General features: G+C 40.7%; 1 protein-coding gene across 2 annotated transcripts in view; it reads left to right on the forward strand.

Annotated features, from left to right (window-relative positions):
* The window catches only part of LOC111152971 (PH domain and leucine rich repeat protein phosphatase 2), a 67,406-nt gene that overhangs the window by 36,820 nt on the left and 9,063 nt on the right, over window positions 1-21,523 (forward strand). Inside the window, exons 6-16 of one of the 2 annotated variants that reach the window (XM_022511735.1) lie at window positions 1,477-1,623; window positions 2,002-2,232; window positions 3,467-3,669; window positions 7,106-7,166; window positions 10,345-10,440; window positions 12,253-12,408; window positions 14,982-15,182; window positions 18,839-19,001; window positions 19,217-19,347; window positions 19,977-20,087; window positions 20,892-21,086. In XM_022511735.1, coding sequence (XP_022367443.1) covers window positions 1,477-1,623; window positions 2,002-2,232; window positions 3,467-3,669; window positions 7,106-7,166; window positions 10,345-10,440; window positions 12,253-12,408; window positions 14,982-15,182; window positions 18,839-19,001; window positions 19,217-19,347; window positions 19,977-20,087; window positions 20,892-21,086 — 1,695 coding nt within the window. The remainder of the gene's footprint in view (window positions 1-1,476; window positions 1,624-2,001; window positions 2,233-3,466; window positions 3,670-7,105; window positions 7,167-10,344; window positions 10,441-12,252; window positions 12,409-14,981; window positions 15,183-18,838; window positions 19,002-19,216; window positions 19,348-19,976; window positions 20,088-20,891; window positions 21,087-21,523) is intronic. The other variant, XM_022511736.1, reaches the window with a different exon arrangement.

The raw sequence follows: 21,523 nt of genomic DNA on the forward strand, positions 1-21,523 counted from the left end.
TGACTTCAGCTCAGGTCATGATCCCAGGGACCTGGGATTGAGCCCAGTGTCAGGCTCCCCACTCAGTGGGGAGTCTGCTTGTTCCTTTCCCTCTTTGTGTGCCCCTCCCCCATTCATGCTTTCTCTTGCTTGCACGCTCGCTCTCAAATAAGTGAATAAAATCTTTAAAAAAAGATAATATTCCTCGAAATGGCATATTTTACTTTAATATTTCTAGCATAATTTTGAGAAAGCACTGTGATTTTTATCCCATATGATGTGTTATGAAGCTTTTTGGGTATAAGCAAGCCTCTATCTAGTAATGAGATAATAGTTTTAATTATATTGATATGTAAAATCTACAGAAGCGATAATTTTAAGGAAGTGGGTTTCTAGCATTTTCTTCTCAGTCACTATGAAAATAGGGTTAATGCAGTTTGAGAGCAGCATTAGGAATTCTGAAGTCAAGGCACCAAGCCAAAGGAACAATCAGTACTCAAGGTCAGGACAATTGGAAATCAAAAGTTGAAAATTTGAAAGAGGAGCATTAAAGTGAAGTACCAGACTCCAGTCTAGGAGCAGGTGATACAGACCATCATCGTGGAGAGCACCACATCAGGCTTACCCCTTGCACTAATAAAATCATTAATCCTCCTGAGTAGAATTGCCAGAGTGATGCCTGTGGATCCAGTGAGTGGTGATACAGTCTCTGGGTAAGACAGTGTAGATGCTTGCACTTCTAGGAACAAAACAGAAGCACTGAAAATTACTATCAGATTGTATTGCAGTCAGACTCCATATCACGTTCACATTTGTAAGTTCTAAGTGGCGCGTGCATTTCAAGTGACATCTGAGTCAATATAATTTCAATATGTAAAACGTTGCTTTTATAATGGGACTTGATGTGTGTTTTCGTTAGCTCTTCCTGTGTCCATGAGTTGGTGAATTGTTACAAGGTTTTTTTTTGTTTGTTTGTTTTTAAAGATTTTATTTATTTATTTGACAGACAGAGATCACAAGTAGGCAGAGAGGCAGGCAGAGAGAGAGTGGAGGAAGCAGGCTCCCCGCTGAGCAGAGAGCCCGATGCGGGGCTCGATCCCAGGACCCTGAGATCATGACCTGAGCCGAAGGCAGAGGATTTAACCACTGAGCCACCCAGGTGCCCCATTACAAGGTTTTTTATATTGCATATGGAAATTTGATAAAGGAAGAGATTTCAAGCATATCAGTATGACTTGATATAAAATACTTACACCAGCATGGGCTTTTCAAGATTTTGTACCTTTTTAAGGAGAAGGGAGAGGAACTCCCATGGCCCTAGACCTGATTTCCTTGTTGGTATGGAGCTGGGGTTAGGCATCTTAGCGTTCTGTGCTGTGCACGATGTTTGGCATGTGGTGAGTACTCAGTAGATATTTGTGGAACAGATTCTACTGTGGACATTTAAAACAGATGGCTTTTTCATTCATTACTGTAATTTGTATGTTTGCTTTTTAGATTTTCTCAGCTGAAGGGCCTAAACTTGTCCCATAATAAACTTGGTTTGTTTCCTGTATTGTTATGTGAGATTTCTACCCTCACTGAGCTCAACCTCTCCTGTAACGGAATTCATGACCTGCCGAGTCAGATTGGCAGTCTGCTGAAGTGAGTATCTGACTTTTGCTAGACTCATTTTTTACTGGCAGCATCAGGAGCTTGTCTGGCATTCGGAGTAAAGGTAGTCACATGAGCTCTGGCAGTGAAGTGAATCATGTAATTATGAGGATTCTAGACAGCAGCTCTTACTAGCTTGCCGGGGCAACTCCTTAGCCCCTCAGTTTCAACAGCAGAGGCTCTGACTATTTTTGATGGTGGAGGGACCATCCATGGCAGTTATGTGTGTCATTGAGTCTCCATAGGTGGCGTGTTTTATCGTTATTGGATTCATAATAAATTAGTGATACAGTCAGAATATATCCCTCTAGTGCTATCCATTCCAGTTAAAACCTTTCCTAAAGTTTGTTTTTTGTTTTCTTACTACAGTCTTCAAACCCTCTGTCTTGATGGCAACTTTCTGACGACTTTACCAGAAGAATTGGGAAATCTGCAACAGCTTTCTTCCCTGGGAATTTCCTTTAACAACTTTAGTCAAATTCCAGAGGTTTATGAGAAACTCAGTATGTTAGATAAAGTGGTTATGGCGGGAAATCGCCTGGAAGTCCTAAAGCTTGGGGTGCTAAGCAGGATGAGCCATATCAGACATGTGGATTTAAGGTGAGGCCGTTCTTCAGATGGATCTCTGATGGTTTCTTATGTTTGCTCTGTACGAACACTTCTGTAAAACATCAGGATTTTAGAACAGTGTCTGTTGTCCAAACTATAGTAAAGCTTCATTTTTCACTCAGTAGCGGAGAGATTATGAGTGAGTTGGGTGTACCACACGATACTTTCACAGTACCTTTGACACAGGTTGTTCTGACTTACCTTCTCAGCAGCCTTTTATAGTATATGTGCTGCCGAAGCGAGCACTCAGCAGCCTTTTATAGAATGCCCACTTTTTCATGTCCTTGTCAGTGTTGGATTTTAGCAGTCTTTTTCCTTATTGTCAGTGTAGTAGGAGAGAATAGTACTTCATTGTTTAAACAGCATTTATGAGTGAGGTTGAGCATCTTTTTAATATGCTAATTGGTAGTTTGTATTTTTCCTTACACTTGACCATTTTTCTGTTGAATCATTGGGTTTCTTTTTGATATCCATTGTATTACAATTAAAATGTTAAAGGTTTTCCTGTCAATTTTTTTGTAGGTTTTAATTTTCTAGCTATAATATTTTCCTAAAGGAAGCTGGTAAAAGACACATACATATAAAAGACACATATGCATAGTGTAAATGTACTTTCATTTACGCTAAGCCATTGATGTTCATTGTAAAGAAATAGTAACACAAAAATTTATTGAAATACAAAGGAATGAGAACATGTCTGTGTGTTCTCTACATAGAAGAGAACTAAGAAGCCATTTTCTGTAATTCGCCCTTGAACTATTCCATATAGATACATATTATTTTCCTTTGCTATAATTAATGTGATGTGAATATTACCACAAGGAAGAGTAGGCAGAGCCCCGAGAGAAAGTATGGCTGCTTCCTCTTGTTTTCTACATGGTACACCACGACTGCTTTGCTTCTCACTAACCTGAAAGTTATGTTCCTCTTCTTGTTCCTTTGGCCTGCTTCTTCATCCCTGCCTAACTTTACTAAGTTTTTAATGATTTGTAAGCATGGTCCCTTTTCCCTTTCTCTTTAACCTGGATATGTTTTTGCAAGTCTGGATTGTCTAAGTTTATAAACAGAGAATTCAGGGTACAGCTGTCCATGCAAAATGAAGCAAGTAGTTAACTTTTGAGTTGTTTAGGAAAGAGAAAGGGATCATACTTCTCTTATTTTTATTTTGGTAAGCACATTTAGTAGAATTTATTTCTAATGATTTCCTTATTTCTGAATATTTAAGGATGAACCATTTGAAAACTGTGGTTACTGAAGATCTAGAGGGAAATAAGTACATCACTCATATGGATCTGCGGGACAATCAACTGTCTGACTTAGATCTTAGCTCCATGTGTAGCTTGGAGCAGCTGCACTGTGAACGGAACCAGCTGCGAGAGCTGACGCTCAGTGGCTTCTCCCTCCGAACTCTCTACGCCAGTTCCAACAGTGAGTTCTCCATCCAGCCTCCTGTTTTTTCTCCTGTAGATCTTGTCTGAGTTTTTTCTTTTTATATATATATATTTTTTTTTCCTCTTTTATTAAGATTTTATTTATTTTTTATTTTCAAAGATTTTATTTATTTATTTGACAGAGAGATTGAGAGCGGGGACAAGCAGGGGGAGCATCAGGCAGAGGGAGAAGTAGGCTTTCCACCGAGCAGGGAGCCCATGCGGGACTCAATCTCAGGACCCCTGGATCATGACCCAAGATGAAAGCAAGTGCTTGACTGACTGAGCCACCGAGGCCTCCCAAGATTTTATTTATTTATTTGACAAAGAGAGTCACAGCAAAAGAGGGAGCACAAGCAGGGGGCACACAAGCAGGGGGTGTGGGAGAGGGAGAAGCAGGCTGCCCGCTGAGCAGGGAGCCCAATGTGGGACTTAATCCCAGGATTTTGGGATTAGGACTCAAGCCAAAGGCAGATGCTAATAAATAAGCCACCCAGGCACCCCTCATCTGAGTTTTCTAAGAACAGTGGCATCGGTGGTGTTGCTCAACCACTCTGCAAAGTGTAGTTTGAGGTTCGTGGAGACCAGCTTTGTCTTTCAAGTTTGCTGTCAACACTTAAGTGGTTGAGATACGCATAAAAAGGCATTGCAGGATACTTGGATATTCACTAAGGAAGTATAATAGGCATTTTGCAAAATAACGAGGGGTAGGAGGGTGGGCAAGCATGTTCAAAATAGAGTATCAATAATAGGCTAGAAAAAGTGTTGACAAACTACAGCCCAGGGGCTAGATCTGGCCACCACCTGTTTCTATAGGGCCCACGAGGAAGGGGGTTTATACATTTTTTAGTGGCAGGGTTAAGAGATCAAAAGAGTAATTTTTACTTGGAAAGTTCTATGAAATTCAAATCTCAGTGAATAGACTTTGGTTGGAACATGCCCACTGTCATTTGTTTACAGGTTACTGGTCTCACGAGACAGTGGCAGAATGAAGTTGCTGTAAGAGAGACTGGCGGGCCTGCCAGTCTTTACTGTAAAGTACAGTAAAGCCCCTTTACTTTTGCCCATCTCTAGTCTAAAACTTTGTGCTGCTTCAGTTCTAGAATGAGAAGCCACTCACTTCAATAGTGATTTGCTCCAGGAATATTTTTAGGTGTAAAAGCCCCCATATTTGTTGGGGCCATTCTTTTTATGGCGTTTTCTTTACCAAGGAAATTATAATTACTTTTTCTGTACTAAGGAAGGGATGGGGGAAATTGTTGAGTATCACTAAGTGTCAAAGTGCAAATTTTGATAATGCCATTGTATACTCAACAAATTAAAAAAAAATACTGCGAAGTGCTTTGAAGATGTGGAGAAGCAGCTCTCACACATTGTCAGTGAGAGGGTCATTTGGTAAAACCCCTTGGGAGAGCAATTAGTGTTAAAAGAAGTCAAAGATGCGTGTAGCCCATATTCTGACAGTTTCTCCATTTGGGATATCTCCCAGAAGTCCTCACATCTGCATAAGGTGATGTTCCTTATGGTGAAAAAAAAATAAGAAAAAAAATATGACTATTGATAGGAAGACATATTTATACAATAGAATGTTGCACAGCAATGGAAATGAATGCTCTGAAGCTCTCTGTGTTAATCTGGGCAAATCTTAGAAACGTTATTTGAGGGGGAAAAAAAAGCATAATTATATGTATACCAAGATAGTTGTTAATCAGATTTTCAAACACACAGAAATGTTGTTTCCTTAGCTATATGTATGCCATAACAGTATAAAAGTACCCGTAGGAGAGATAAAAATCATATTCAAAATGATGTTTACCTCTTGGTATGTGCAGTATTTTAATTCTTTGAAAAGTCTGTATATAAGGCAGAATGTGAAGATTCACTAAAAGCTGGATGATGGGTGGATGAGTGTTCATTATCCTCTTTTCTGAATCTCTAAAATACATTTTTAGGGTAAAAGATAAGGACTTCTCTTTTCATTTCCTTTATCATGCTAGAGAAGTTTCAAATTGTAGCTTAGATTAATAGCTTAGGTCCAAACAGTGTCACAGCTGATGAATGTCCACTTATGCTGTTTATAGATATTACTGTGAGATGATAGTCTTTCTTTTGTGATGTAAATACTTGTTTTCAGGCCCATTCTCTATTCTAAATGTATCTAGAGAATCTGAATGAGTGGCCCTGCTGGAAAAGGCCTCATTGACACCCTGTCTTAGGGACTGATTTTCTCTCACAGTGCCCTACTAAATGTGGCTTGCTTGAAGTTAGCAACTTAAGGAACTTAAGGAACCCTTAAGTTCTACAACCTGGAAGAATTTATACCAACACTTGCAGTTCTGATGCCTCAAAAGTAAAGAACTCAGCTTTGCAAAAGAGGTTATCCAAGTTATCGTAGGAAGAGGAAAAGGCACTCAACCTCACTGGTCATCACGGATATGCAAATTGAAACCCCAGCATGACACCACTGCGCACCTACCAGAGTGACTAGAATAGAAAAGACTGAAAATGCCAGCATCTGCTGTTGTGGGTGTAAATCAGTGCAACCACTTTGGAAAACCAAAGAATTGTCTACTCTCTCTCTTGCCCTCCTATCTTATACCAGCATAAATGCTGGTATGTCTGTGTCCGCAAAGGACATGGACAAAAATGTTCATGGAAGCAGTATTCATAATTTCATAGTGACCCCAAACTGTAAGATTTCAATGCCTACCAACTCTAAAATGGTTAAATAAATTGTGGTATACTTACATAGAAAATTTGATATGGCCGCGAGAATGAGTGAACTACAGCCGTATGTAGTAATAGCACCAAATCTCCTAATCATGGTGTGGAGGAAATAAAGCCAGACAGAAAATTATGCAGACTGTGTGTGTTTATATGGATAGGCAAAAATGATCTGTGGTATTTGGAGTCAGGGTAGGGTTGCCTAGCTGGGGAGTGACTAAAAGGGAAAACGGGGGTCTTGGGAGCAGCTGATAATGCGCTGTTTCTTGATCTGGGTACTGGTTATCCCATTGGGTTCTGTTTGTAAAAATTCATTGATCTATACACTTAAGATTGTTGTACTTTACTGTATTTATGTTTTACTTTAATTAAAAGTTAAAATATTGCCAGTAAAAATCCAATTATTATTATTATTATTTTTTAAGTTTAAAAGCTAAGTAGTCAAGTAGTCACTGTTGACTGCCTGAGCTAATGTGAATTCAGATCAGTACATAGGATCCTTCTATTAGTTGTTTTATTTGGTTTTCAGATCAGGATCAGGTAGTCAAAGTTAGTCATTGCAAGTTACCCAGGTTTTTGTCTTCAGTCCATCTCAGTAGATGACATCAGTTTTCTCCTTGGTGATCTCACGGAGCCACTTTGCCCTTGTTTACTCTCAGTTACTTTCTTCTTTGGAGAGTGTCACTAACACCTGTTTGTTTTTTGATTAGGGCTGACAGCAGTGAATGTCTATCCAGTACCCAGTCAACTCACTTCTCTAGAACTTTCCCGGTGAGTGTGTCTCATGAGAGTGGTGCTTGTTTGATTCTTAATGTTTAAGAGATAGATGTGGATACTTTGGTGGTTTTGAGGTATAAGAGATCTAAGTACATGGAAATATTTGGATAGCCTGGAGAAGGGAGAAAGGATGAGAGGAGGAATACTTTTAATTGCCATACCGTCTATTTCAAGGGAAGGTCCTCTTGAAACAGAAAGGTGCCTGTGAATTATTCTTAAAGTCTGGGAATTTAGAATGAGGTGCAAACAAAGAAGATCTTTTATCTTCTTCGTGGCAATGATTTCCTTTTTGCTGATTGAAATCAGATAATTCTTGGTTTTTAGTGACTTATTTTTAAATTTTTCTTCTCTTAATTATTTGATATTCTTATGACCCATGTTGGTCTGATGGTCAGAGAAATATTAATTATATATTAATTATTCCATTGATGGTCAAGAACAAATATAACTGAGGTATGCTTTCTTCCCTTCATTTCTAACACTGTTGGGCATTCAGGATTCAGTGGTTGAGTTTTATGGTCTGGTGGAGAGTTTGACAACCAAACAGACAATTACAGGGTAGCTTCTTAAATGCTGTGATCATGGAGTGATAGAGCAGGTAGAAGGTGGACGGGGTCCTATATGGTTAACATCAAAGATTAAATGAGATACTAATTGCAGAAGATTTGTATGGTGCCTGGGACAAAATAGTCTTTCAGGAAATAGTGACTCTTAGAGCCAGGTTTCTTTTTATTGTTACTTTGTTACCATTATTATTAAGCTGTTGTTCTAGATTCCTTTCCATCCCCTTCTTTCTGTCATATATTCTCAGCAAAACCGCAGCATGGGTCAATACTAAGATTTACCTTCTCCGGGCTTGATCATTGCTAAAGAAAATCATACGGACATCACTGTAAAGTCACAATTTCCAACCTCAGCTGGAGCTGATCAGTCTTTTCTCTTGTCGGGTCCTTCCAGTGTCCTGGGCATCTGCTCCATGTGGCTTGGCTTCCCTCCGCTGCTCTGCCCCCCATCTCCTGCGCTCCAGAGCTTAGCTCCTCACTGGATTGGGAAAATCGAGATCATCTTAAGCCGTCTCCCTCAGCTTCCTCCCACCTTGCTTGAAGGCATGTAGATTGACATCCATTCTCCACTTCTTTCCTCTGTTCGAGTCCAGGCCAGCCTCTCGGCCCGGGCCGGCAGCCGCTCCCCTACTCCACACCTCGCTCTGTGAGTCACCACTTCCTCCCTTCGTGTGTGGTCGTGGTCTTTCCTCTTCTCCATCCACTCACACTCACACCTCTTCTGTCTTAAAAAACACAGGTACTTGCAGCCCCTTTAGGTCTTATCTAATTCTTCACATTCCCTTTTGTCCAAATTTCTCAGTAAGTATGTTCATTTGCTGGCTCAGTTTCCTCGGTTCCCATTCGTTTATTCCGTCACAGCTTGCTTTCAGCCTTCTCATATGGAACTTCTTTATGTCGACACTGTCATTCCTGCTCTCTTTTCTTCAAGCACGCTTTTTCCTCAGCTGGCTAATACAATCAGATTTTTTTCATGCGGCTTCGACCCCTCCTGTCTCCTGCACACTCTTCTTCCTCAGCCAGCCTTTTACAGGTCCCTTATTCTGGGTCTGCCCTTGCCTGCTACGTTCTCATGTGACAGAGTCTCATTTACTCCATTAGTTCAGCTACCCCTAGCGTCAACATCACCTAGATCGCCAGCCTGGACCCCTTCCAGCCTCAGACCGATGTGTCCAGTTGCGTGTTAGGGATTTTTTGACCTGCCTGTCTCCAAGTACTTCACACACGTGCCAAGTGAAACTCCTTATTCACTCCTCCAACCCTAGCTTAGCTTGTTGTCTTATGTCTGCTTCAGCTTTTGGGATTAGCATAAGATAGTCCTATCAGATGGACACCACTTGCAACTTACATTTCCAACCTCTTTTAGAGCCTACCAGTCCTTTCTCGGGATATGATTTTTCTCCCTAGATGAAAAGCCTAAAAATCATTTTTTATTCTTCTGCTCTACTCCCATGTGTAATTCATCTCCCAGTTGCTTTGATTTTTGCCTCCTAGATATTTCTGGAATCCCTCCCCTCCTTTCCTTTTGTCTTACCACCCACTTGGGCCCATACCATGTCTTGTCTGGAAATCTGTAGCCGCTTCCTTTTACTAAAAAAAAGCACCTCAGCCAGACCTCTGAGTATTCACAGCGTGAGCTATTGAAGGTACAACACTGACTGTGTCTTCCTACTGCTTACAGACCCTTCAGTGATCCTCCTGTCCCTGCAGGATAAAGTCACAGTCTTCTAGACATGATTTACATCTCTCAGCTTGTTTCCTCCCCCTGGGTTCCATATTGGCTGCTCTGGCCTCACCAGACTGCTTATTGTTCCTCACATCCACCATGCCCTTTCTTTTCTTCTTGCTGCTCTACCTCATGTTGTCACCTCTTGCTTAGTATGTCTTTGTCATCTTGGGTCAGTGTACAACATTCTTTAGATTCTAACCCAGATGTCGTATGTCTTGGGGGAGCTGGCCCTGATCCATGGCGGGCAAAGTGCTCCCTTCACTTGGCTGTTGTAGCAGTATCTGCTTCTTTCTGCCTCATGATGTGATCGGTCCTTCAGTAGATTCTTTGAGCCTTTGCGAAGCTACGTATCATCTGAACATAGAATTCCTTGCGCTAACTATCTGCTGGGTGGCCTGAACTCACACTGTAAATGACTTGAAGCTTCTGCCACCACTTACCTTCTGTCCCCACTTCCTCACCTGTGTATTCATTTGGTGCATTTTCTCTACAATTTTCCTTCTGTTCTCCTCCAGTCATTTATTACCTGTGCAAATCCTACTCATCTTTGAAAGTTTGTTTAGAATGCCACTGATTTCATTGTCTTACCTTCGCCCATCTCTCTACTCTGTGCTTTCCTTGGTGCTCGGAGCCTCGGTGTCTTCTTTGAGCAGGTAGCATAATTGATGGAATATAATACATGTTCATGTGTTTGTCTCTCTCTTCCTATCAACAGCATTCATTGAGCGCCTTCCATATTCCAGGTGGCGTGCTAGGGATGCTTTGGGAAGAGTGCTTCTGCCCTCAAGGTGCTCGCAGGCTGGTTAACAGATATATTACAGACTAGTGAAATGAGTTCCGCTTGTCATCTTCAGTGATGCCTTTTAATTATTTTCTGTAGAAACCTGCTAGAGTGTGTCCCTGACTGGGCCTGTGAAGCAAAGAAGATGGAAATATTAGATGTGAGCTATAATCTTCTGACAGAGGTTCCCATGAGGTACGTGAGTTTGTATGCATCTGTAATTCTTTTCCTAGGTTTGGGTTGCCTTTTTTTTTTTTTTTTTTTTTTAAGATTTTATTTATTTATTTGAGATAGAGACAGAAGGGGAGGGGCAGAGGGAGAAGCAGATTCCCCAAGCAGTGTGCCCAACTTGGGACTCCATCCCAGGATCCTGGGATCACAACCAGAGCCAAAGTCAGACACTTAATTGACTGAGCCACCCAGGTGCCCCTTGGGCTGCCTTTCAAAGGTTTTTCATTCCTTTTTGTTGTTGTTGTTAAATATTGAGTACTTGCTGAGTGCAGGGCAGTGTGAAGTGTGGTAAGGAATACAGTGATGGCTAATGCACAGTGTTGGCCTGCATGGAACTGGTAAGTGGATAGTTGGGATGACTTGTGCACAGATAACTGTGATAAAATGTAACAAGAGCTATTGGGATAGATCAGGGACTTGATTATGATAATAGATCATTTGTATTGAATAAGTTATTAGGAACTGAGTAATATTCTAAGAATCTCAATTTTATTATCTTATTAATCCTTTAACCATGTTATTAGATAGACACTTATTCTCATCTCACAAATGAAGGAATGAGGGCCTGCGGCGGTTAGGTAACTTGCCCAAGGTCACACTTGACTAGGAAATGATGGGAGCTGACATTTGAGTGTAGTCGTTCTTATTCTGAAGCCCTCACTCTTCATCATTATGCTGTATGAATCAAATGTTTTAGAAATTCACAACTTTCAATGGTTAGAGAATGCTTCATGAGAGATTTGCATATTCAGGACGACCTTTTTACAAGATGGTAAGATTCTGTATGTGGACGGGGAGAGAAGGAGATACTAGGGGTGAGTGAGTGGAGTATTCAGAAGCACTGAGGTGTAAAAGTGTAGTTGTACCTAGTGGAGTCTTTAAAATAAACTAGAGGCTTGCAGCATAGTAGGTGTGAACGCAGCCTTTGGAATCAGACCTTAGTTCTAGTCCCGACGATATAATTTCCCACATTCAGTGTGAGATCTTTGGGAAATCGAAGTCCCTTAACCCTTCTGAACTTAATAGTTAAATTGGCTTGGCACATTTTAAACTCTAAATAAGTAGTAATTTTTGTTATAATAAATGTTTTTATTTATTACATTCAGTTACAGTTGACCCTTGAACAGTGTGGAGGTTATGGGTCCTGGCCCCCGCAAAGTTGAAAATCCACATGTAACTTTTGACTCCCCCCGACCCCCAATCAGAGCCTACTGTTGACCAGAAAGAAGCCTTACTGATCACATAAACAGTTGTGTTTTGTATGTTATATGTATTTTATACTCTGTTCTTAAAGTAAGCTAGAGAAAAGAAAACCTCATTAAAGAAAATCATGAGGAATAGAAAATACATTTACAGTACTCTGTTGCCTTTATTAAAAAAAATCTGCACATAAATGGACCTATGCAATTCAAATCCATGTTGTTCAGGAATAAACTGTGTATTAATTAACTCACTGAATTTTGGTGCTGTCTAGACTTAAAATATAAATCAATTTATTCTAGAAATTGCTTTTTTTGTTTGTGTGTTTGCTTAGATCTGTGTTGTTTGCTTTCATTAAGTCACCTTTTCCCAAAATGACCTTATAATGACTTCCTGGTGGGTGGTGGGTAAGCATATGGTCATGGCCGCCCTTTTGGCTCAGGTGCTTGCCAGTGAGGAGACTGTCTAGAATAGGCTTCTCTTAATTTACTGATTTCAGGGAGATGGCCAAGGGCATACTCAGAAACTGTGATTTAAGGAAGGTTTTCATTTGTTTCTTTGTACTGTTGCCCTTAGAATCCTTAGTAGCTTGAGTCTCAGAAAGCTAATGGTGGGGCACAACCAGGTGCAGAGCCTCCCGGTGCTGGCGGAGCACATCCCTCTGGAGGCGCTGGATATTCAGCATAACCTGCTCACCAGGCTGCCAGATACGCTCTTCTCCAAGGCCTTAAAGTAAGTGCCACAGCGTTTATTGAAAAGAGAGTCATCAATACAAGCAGTATTGACTTGTCGTTGGCATGATCTTTGGAACTCTATTTACAGTGTTTGCCGTGTGGTCCAACTGTAGGTGGGGATTGACTTATATGAGTAATTTATAGGAAATGAAACATGGCATGTAGTCTTTAACTCAAGAGTTGAAATAACCATCAAATGGTGAAGAAGTTTTAGTGTTGCAAACAATTTCAAGCAGCTTGGGAAATTTCAAACAGGCTTTCATCTCTGAAAATGAATACATTTATGACCTCTTAAAGAAAAATTACAGCATTCTGATAAAGCTTTCTTGGGCAATTTTCAGCTTTTGCATATGGGAGAAAAGGACATATCAGTAAAGTTAATTTAGTTTTTGCTTCTTGCTTTACCAAGCTATCATCAAGTTATATTCTTAATGTGCAGTGCTTTTTTACTACCTACTTTGAAAACTGTGCATTTAAAGGTAACTTTGTTCCAAAAGGTGTTTTTTGTGTTTTCATTGTAAATTAACAGATAGTGTGTCTTCCTGTTACTTCCTGTAATCAGGTTTATCTTATGCATATGTTACCATTAAGTGAAAACTCGTTTTAATTATAGTCTTCTGCTATATTGTCTTCAGTTTAGAGATGGAGAAAACAGAGATGAGCATTAGTAATTTAACATAAGGCTATAGGATACATATGAAAAGCGTTGAGCTCACAAGTGTCTGGCTTACTCTTTGGCAGCTTATATATCTCTAAATGTATAATATACTTGTTTGGATTTTCATAAAAAAAAAATCTTTGAAAATTCTATAAAATATTTGAGGGCACTTTTCTTTTTGGAAAGCTTATATGGGATTTAACTTGTTAATTAATAAATATTTGTTAGTAATGCATAACACTGCATTTAGCTCTTTTTTTTTTTAAGATTTTGTTTATTTATTTGACACATAGAGATCACAAGTAGGCAGAGAGGCAGGTGGTGGAGTTGGGGGGGAAGCAGGCTCCCTGCCGAGCAGAGAACCTGATGTGGGGCTCGATCCCATGACCCTGAGATGGTGACCTGAGCCAAAGGCAGAGGCTTTAACCAACTGAGCCACCCAGGTGCCCGATCTTTTCTTTTTTAGCAAGAGGGGAAAGGCTAGAGGGAGAGAGAATTTTGAACAGGCTCCATGCCCAGCATGGAGCCCATCACAGGGCTTCATTTCACAACCCTGAGATCATGACTTGAGCTAAAATCAAGAGTTGGATGCTTGATTTGACTTGAGTCACCCTCTTTTTTTTTTTTTTTAATTTTATTATTAAGGAATTTCTGTACCCAATGTGGGGATTAAACCCACAATCCCAGTATCAAGAGTCAGATGCTTAACTGACTGAGCCACCCAGGTGCCCTCTTTGTTGTTGCTGTTGTGGTTGTTGTTGTTGTTCAAGTTTTCATTGTTAAGCAATCTCTACACCTAACATGGGTCTTGAACCCACAGCCCCAGGATCAAGAATCGCACACGCCACAGACTGAGCCAGCTGGGCGCCCCTCTGCATTTCTTTCTTTTTTTTTCCCTCCCTGTTGCATTTAGTTCAAATGACAGTCTGAATAAAATTAGTTTACAACCTTAGAATCTGTAGTAAGGAAGCTACTTAGTAGCTATAGCAAACTGTCAATGATATTAATTTAATACTAACTCTGCACAGAGCACTTTCGGGACATATAAAGACATACACATATTAACAGTACCCTCAACAGCTAAAAAGCTAATTAGGGATGTGAATCACACAATATGAGGAAGACTTAACACACAACAAGGTTAACAATAATAGTTGTCTTTTATGAAGCACGTTCTGTATATACCAAACACCACGCTAGGCAAATTTTAAAAATCACACCATATGTTATCTGTTAAATTGGTGGAGATTAAAATGAATTATGATACTCATTGTTGACAAAGGATTGAGCAAACTGACTTTCTTATATCCTTCTTGTGGAAGGTATAACTTGATAAAGCTTTTCTGGAGCTCAGTTTGACAATGCATATATACCCAAATCTTAAAGGTGAATGTATCTTTTGAGCCTATAAATTCTGCTTCTGGGAATATAGCCTAAAGAAATAATTAGATAAGGACACAAAGTTGCTCATTATGATGTCTATAATTGCGAATAGGTGCCAACAGCCTATATGCCCATCATTAGGGGACTGTCAGGGAATTGTCTAAATAAATACGATCCTATTAAAATCAGACCAGAACTTCCCTGAAGGGTGTCTTCACCATTGATAAATTTGTAAACATGAGATTCAACAACACCTTTTCTGTGGACAACAGATAGTAAAAGATGAAACTAGGTTAGAATCAGGCCACTGCAGAAGCCTGGGAACGTAAGCAAACCTAAATTCTTTGCTCTCTGTTTGGCTTGCATGAGTTGAATAAAAGGAACTTTGGTTGGGTGGATAGAATCAATTAGAAAAAAACCCTGGAGGAATTGACTTGTGTCACAAGTTTGGGAGCAGTGTCCCATAGTGAGATGGGAGGATGGTAACAAATAGCCGTAAAGGAAACGGTGATTTCTGTGTGTTGTGTCAGTCTCAGATACTTGAATGCATCTGCAAACAGTCTGGATTCTTTGCCATCTGCTGGCGCTGGAGAGGAGAGTCTGAGTGCTCTGCAGCTGCTCTATCTGACCAACAACCTCCTGACAGACCAGTGTGTGCCTGTTCTGGTGGGCCACCCGCACCTGCGAATCCTGCATCTTGCCAACAACCAGCTACAGACCTTTCCTGCAAGGTGAGCAAATACACCCGATGGTCATTTCAGACACTTCGGGTGAAATCTGCATTTGCCAGTCTACCTTAGAGTTCTCTTACTGGATGCTCTTGCTTTGTGTTGAGCAACTTTCTGGTACTGTGGTTCCACTAGTTGAATGAGAAAATCTGTATCCAATTGTTAAATATCAGTAACCAGAGAAGTTGTAGATAAAATGCATTTAATTCTTTGTTCTAAGTACTTAATAATGGTCTCAGAATTTTCAACCTATAAAAGTACAGGCCTAAGAAATACATTCTGAAAACAATGTTTTCTTTTCCCTTGTCAGCTCTGTTTTATAATATATTGTTGAGTCCATTAATTTATTCTTTATATATATATAAAATATATTATATGTATATTATATATAGTATGTCTACTTTATGTCAAGTTCTGCATAAGTACTAGGGAAACAGTGGTTAGGTAACAGTCTCTGTCGTCATTACAGTAACTTACCGTCAAGCTGGGGACACAGACAAGTAATGGGCAGTTGCAGTACAGTGTAACAAATGCGGAATGTTAAGAATACACACAGGTAGCTTGCTGCACTGGACGGTGCCTGGGGATGGGGTTGCCCTCCAGGAGGAAGAGATGAATAGTAGTTAGCCAGACTCTACCCACAAGAAAACATAACAGAGCTATTTAATGCTGTTAAAGTTTTAAACAGTATCAGTGGAGAAATCAATATTTTCCAAAATATATTTGATTAAAAGATTTTGGAAAATTTGATGCCAGAAGAATCTATACCATGAAAGTCATCATTAAAAAAATGATGTTTTCTTTTTTTTTTTTTTAAGAGTTTATTTATTTATTTGACAGAGAGAGCGATCACAAGTAGGCAGAGAGGCAGGCAGAGAGAGAGGGGGAAGCAGGCTCCCCGCTGAGCAGAAAGCCTGACGCGGGGCTCGATCCCAGGACCCTGAGATCATGACCCAGGCCAAAGGCAGAGGCTCAACCCATTGAAACACCCAGGCGCCCCAAAAATGATGTTTTCAAAAATGAAGCCAATAGAGAAATGATGTTTGATATAATTTGAATGAAATTATATGTATCATATAAAATTATGTTTGCTGTAATTTGAAATTATGTTTGATATAATTTGAAAACAAAACTATTTATTTTGATATTCTAATTTTATTTTATAGATTTTTCTTAGAAATGTAATAAACTTGGGGTACCTGGGTGGCTCAATCGTTAATGGTCTGCCTTCGGCTCAGGTAATGATCCCAGGGTCCTGGGATTGAGCCCCACACTGGGCTCCCTGCCAAGCAGGGAGCATTTCCCTCTCCCACTCCCCCTGCTTGTGTTCCCTCTCTCGCTGTGTCTCTGTCAAATAAATAAATAAAATCCTTCTTAAAAAAAGAGAGAGAAATGTAATAAACTTAGAAAAACTCATAGAGATCATAGTTTTTGTGAATGTTTATGAAATGAGGTATTTGCAGCTTATAAAAGACAAGCAGGATGAACTTGATGGCTTCCTAAAAGAATCTGAACAATGGCTTTTTAAGTGAAGGCAGAATCTTGGGGCACCTGGGTGGCTCAGTCTGTTGAGCATCTTCCTTCAGCTCGGGTCATGATCTTGGAGTCCTAGGATCAAGCCTCACGTCCCTAAGCAGGGAGTCTGGTTCTCTGTCTCTCTCTCTCTCTCAAATAAATAAAATCTTAAAAAAAAAAAAAAAAAAGTGAAGGCAGAATCTTAATTTCAGCATGTGAGAGGTCTCTTGAAATCCTATCAGATTAATTCCACTGGCCTCGGATACGTTCCTGTAAAGTGGAAACAACAGACCATTGACAAGTCATACTGGTTTTTGAAGCTTTTGGGAGATAGCGGATGGAATGCTCTGAAGCTGATGAATTCCTCTTAATCTGATGACATTCTTATTGGACGCATTAAAAGCAGGCTGATACAGAACTTAAAATACCTCAAAGTTTACGAAAATAGGTTAGAAGATAAAAAGTAATAGGAGATTACACAAAATTAGAGTATTCTGAATACAGAGAATAAAACTAAATGGAATTTAGGAGCAGTGTATTAAAGAAAATGTTCTACACTGAATCATAAACCCACTAACAAGTCATCTCCTGAGCAGTGTTTAATTACACAGGCGTAGTCCAAATCTTCTGTTTCTTTTGGACTTCTTTTTCAGAATCTAGTGTAGCTCTGGGTGCTCAGTAAGAGGCTGGCTGAAATAGGAATGCTACATTATTATTTACAAATTAGATCTAAGCAGGGACTAGTATAAAAGAAAAGCATGAGATTTGGACAGGAGAACATTTTTAAAATGTTAATTTGTTAATTTTAAAATGTTAAATTGTTAAGTTAAAAAAAGGCAAATTATTAAACATATATAACATTTTTTACTTTGAAAAATATAGTTTACTGCTTTAAAAAAGACAAGAAAGAATACCCTCCACCAGATTGTTATGAGAGATTATCTCTGGCAGTAGGACTAAAAGATTTTTTTCTGTTTATCTCTACTTCTCAGTTTTTTTTTCAATGAGTATGCATTACTATTATAGTAGGAAAGAAAACAATTTGAATTTACTGAACTTATTCGAAAGTATCTATGAATTTTCTAGCAATAGAAATTACTTATGATACATGGAAAGGGCAGGAGATAAATTTTATGTAAAACAAATATGCAAATGAAAATTCTGCATATGCATCTCATTTAGCAGAAACAGTAGTTTCAGATTGGTGGTATTATTGTTTTATTTATTTTCTAAACTTCCTCTTCACGTTATAGGACTTTATTTTTATAATTTTTTAATTAATAAATTATAAACAGAGCAGTTTGTAATAATTTAGGTAAAGATGTTAGGCTGTCTGAAGATACTTTGCTTGCTGTGTAAAAGCTTTGCTTAGGGGAGCCTGGTGGCTCCGTGGGTTAAAGCCACTGCCTTTGGCTCAGGTCATGATCCCAGGGTCCTGGGATCGAGCCCCGTGTCTGGCTACCTGCTCAGCGGGGAGCCTGCTTCCTCCTCTCTCTCTGCCTGCCTCTCTGCTTACTTGTGATCTCTGCCTGTCAAATAAATAAATAAAATCTTAAAAAAAAAAAAAAAGCTTTGCTTAGGCCCGCAGAACAGTGAGTCACTCACATCATAGTCCCTGGCACGTCGCTACGTGCAGAGCGAGCCCTCCTGAGATGTCTACTGAATAGGTGGATTATGTGACGCACAGGTAGCTGTAGAGCCTTAGCCCAGAAAGGAATCTTAGCGATGATTTAGTACAACTTGTTCGTTTCATAGCTGAGGATATTGATGCCCGCTGACATTAGATTGTGTGGTATTTTGCAGCTAGTTAGCAATGGCCAACCTAGTCCCATGGTAATCCACTCACCACAAGCCAGCGCGGATTCAGCCTCTTCCGCGTAAGTCAGATAACAGAAAGATGTTCATACCCACCAGATCTAAGAGCTGTAAGAGAAGCAAGGGAAGCTTCTGGCCTTGGAACCCAGTGAGAGACAGATGAGGCTGAGGTTTAGGGAGCAGTCACCTTGGGGAGCTGTCCCCTTTGCTGGCCTCTGGCTGTTTCATTCTGAGCAGCCCTCTGGCAGCGGACCAGGCTGCCGCTGTCACACTGGCTTGGTGGCTGCCCCCTGTGAATGCAGTGTGCTATGTGGTTGTTTCTTTTTCAGCAAACTAAATAAATTGGAGCAGTTGGAGGAACTGAACCTAAGTGGCAACAAGCTTAAAACCATTCCCACGACCATAGCCAACTGCAAAAGGCTTCACACCCTTGTGGCACACTCCAACAACATCAGTATTTTCCCAGAGATACTGCAGTTGCCTCAGATCCAGGTACTTTTCTGTGACGGAGCAGTGTCCTGCTGGGGAAACGGCAGGTCACTCTCTTCTCGTAGAGGAGAAGAAAGTGGCAGTTTGGGATCACAACAAATTTAATCGATTCCTGGGAAGAAATTATTTCCTTTGAGGATATGGTAGGGGACTTTTAGGGATCTAAGAATTCACTGTCTGTGATGTATTTTCTTTTGATTTCCCCATTTTCCTCTCAGTTTGTGGACCTAAGTTGCAATGACTTGACAGAAATCCTGATTCCCGAGGCTCTGCCTGCTACTTTACAAGACCTTGACCTGACTGGAAATACGAATCTGGTTCTGGAACACAAGACGCTGGACACATTTAGGTAGGAAAAATTTTGAAATTGAATCCACACGTGCTTTTAATTCCGTCAGCCATGCCGCTGATCTCCTGTAGAGGTCGGTAGGGATCTTGATTTATTAAAGGAAATAGAATGAATTAGGCCATAGAGCCCCTCTGTTCTTTTACTTAATTCAATTATGGATAGATATTCTATCCAGTAGACAGCCCATTTATATCAGAACTCAGCGTCATGGGTACTGCTCAGCCACACGCTGAATATCTGTACATAGACATTTTAGGTGGCTTGGATTACACTGCATTACATCATCTAAGAGACGACGCAACCTCACTCATTGTATCAAGCCTTCATTGTATCAGAATATTTAAGTAGACAGTTGGCTAAGGCTTGGAAATCTTTGTATGTGCTTGGTTTTTCATTGAAATGAACAGTACCAATTGCCACACTATTTGGCCGCTGTATCTTCCTCCAACCCGTTTTCTTTCTCCTCCTCCTTAGCCCGTGGGTCAGCACACTACTTTCCTCGTTCTCTCTGGAGATGAGTCTTGGTCTGTCAGTAAATGATTTTATAAAAACACATGTTCTTTGGGGATAGTTTTTGTGAAACACAGAAGCCTATGTGGTCTCATCTTCCCTTCGTGCACTTTCCACAGCCATATCACCACCTTGAAAATTGACCAGAAACCTTTGCCAACCACTGATGCTACACTTTCATCAACCTTCTGGAGCCATGGACTGGCTGAGATGGCAGGGCAGAGAAATAAGTGAGTATCTTGGCCATGGAGAAAAACTAAAAAGGCAGCCCTTGACATCTGATCTGGGGCTGAAAGCTGGGCCAAGTTGATTCCTGTGGGACATAAACACATCATAGAATGCCGGCACGAGAGAAGATCCCTCCGGGAGCATGGTGCAGTGAGACAAAACCAAGATGAATGCACAGTCCACAAAATACCGAACATCCCCTCTCACAGCTAAAACGGTGACTGCTACTTTCTCCTTACGCTACTCTTCTTTCCGTATAGATCAGAGTCACTGAGATACCCAGCCATAGAACGACCCCACTTTCCGACAGCACCTAATCTTGGTTTACTTCATCAGACCTTTCCCAGAATGACCCAGCGAAAGCCCAAACCCTCTCGCGGCTTTTTTCCAGCACACCTTTACCTGTTCACCCCAGAGTTCCGTGGTGGGCATTGTTCCTTGCTTCGAGGCGGAATAAGCCTAGTTTGCTCCGCCGTGGTTGTGCTCCTGGGGGTCTCTGGCTGAAGAATGTTGACCATACTAGTCCTTAATCACTACTAAAGGAAAACGTTGACTCTTCCCAGCCTTCGGCAGCACCGCAAAGCGAGTATGTACTGCCCGTGAGTGTGGCTGAATTCCCCCCGTTTCTTAGGACATCAGCTCTTTCAGGTGCTACTAATTACCTCATGCTTTTTTCACGTGTAGATTAGAATTTACTACTGTTTTTTCCACCCGCAGTTCATATTTTTCAAAGAAGGCTACCTGGAGAAGAATCCTTTTTACCATAACTTGCTTTGATGGTTGTTTTTCTCCTGTTTGTGTTACAGGCTGTGTGTCTCTGCCCTGGCTGTGGATAACTTTGCAGAGGGGGTGGGCGCTGTGTACGGCATGTTTGACGGGGACCGGAACGAGGAGCTCCCTCGCCTGCTCCAGTGCACCATGGCGGACGTGCTTTTGGAAGAAGTACAGCAGTCAACAAATGACACGGTGTTCATGGCTAACACCTTCTTGGTATCTCACAGGTAAGCAGGTGGGTTGAATAATCCCTAACTCGGTTCTACTTTTGGAACGTAAATCTCACTAAGCCAGAAGGTCAGGGTCTAAATTTATAGGTAGAGGATCAAGGTCTCACCTTGATCCTTCTGCTACAACTGTTCTCTGGACCAGCATGGAGAAATGTGGGGCCTTTGGTCCTTTGTTTATTTATTTAAAGATTTTTATTTGAGAGAAAGAGTACGAGCATGGGGAGGGGCAGAGGGAGAGGAAGAAGCAGATCCCCTGCTGAGTGTGGAGCCACACACAATGTGGGGTTCCATCCCAGGGCCCTGAGATCACAACCTGACCTGAAGGCTGATGCTTTTCTGACTGAGCCACCCAGGAGCCCGAGGACATTGGTCCTTTGAAGAGAGCCTGGGGAGCCATTTGTTTTCCCTGTTGAACCCAGAGGCTGCTGAGGATC

This window comes from Enhydra lutris, unplaced genomic scaffold, assembly GCF_002288905.1.
Source record: "Enhydra lutris kenyoni isolate GAN:26980312 unplaced genomic scaffold, ASM228890v2 scaffoldscaffold30, whole genome shotgun sequence".
Taxonomy (NCBI): domain Eukaryota; kingdom Metazoa; phylum Chordata; class Mammalia; order Carnivora; family Mustelidae; genus Enhydra; species Enhydra lutris.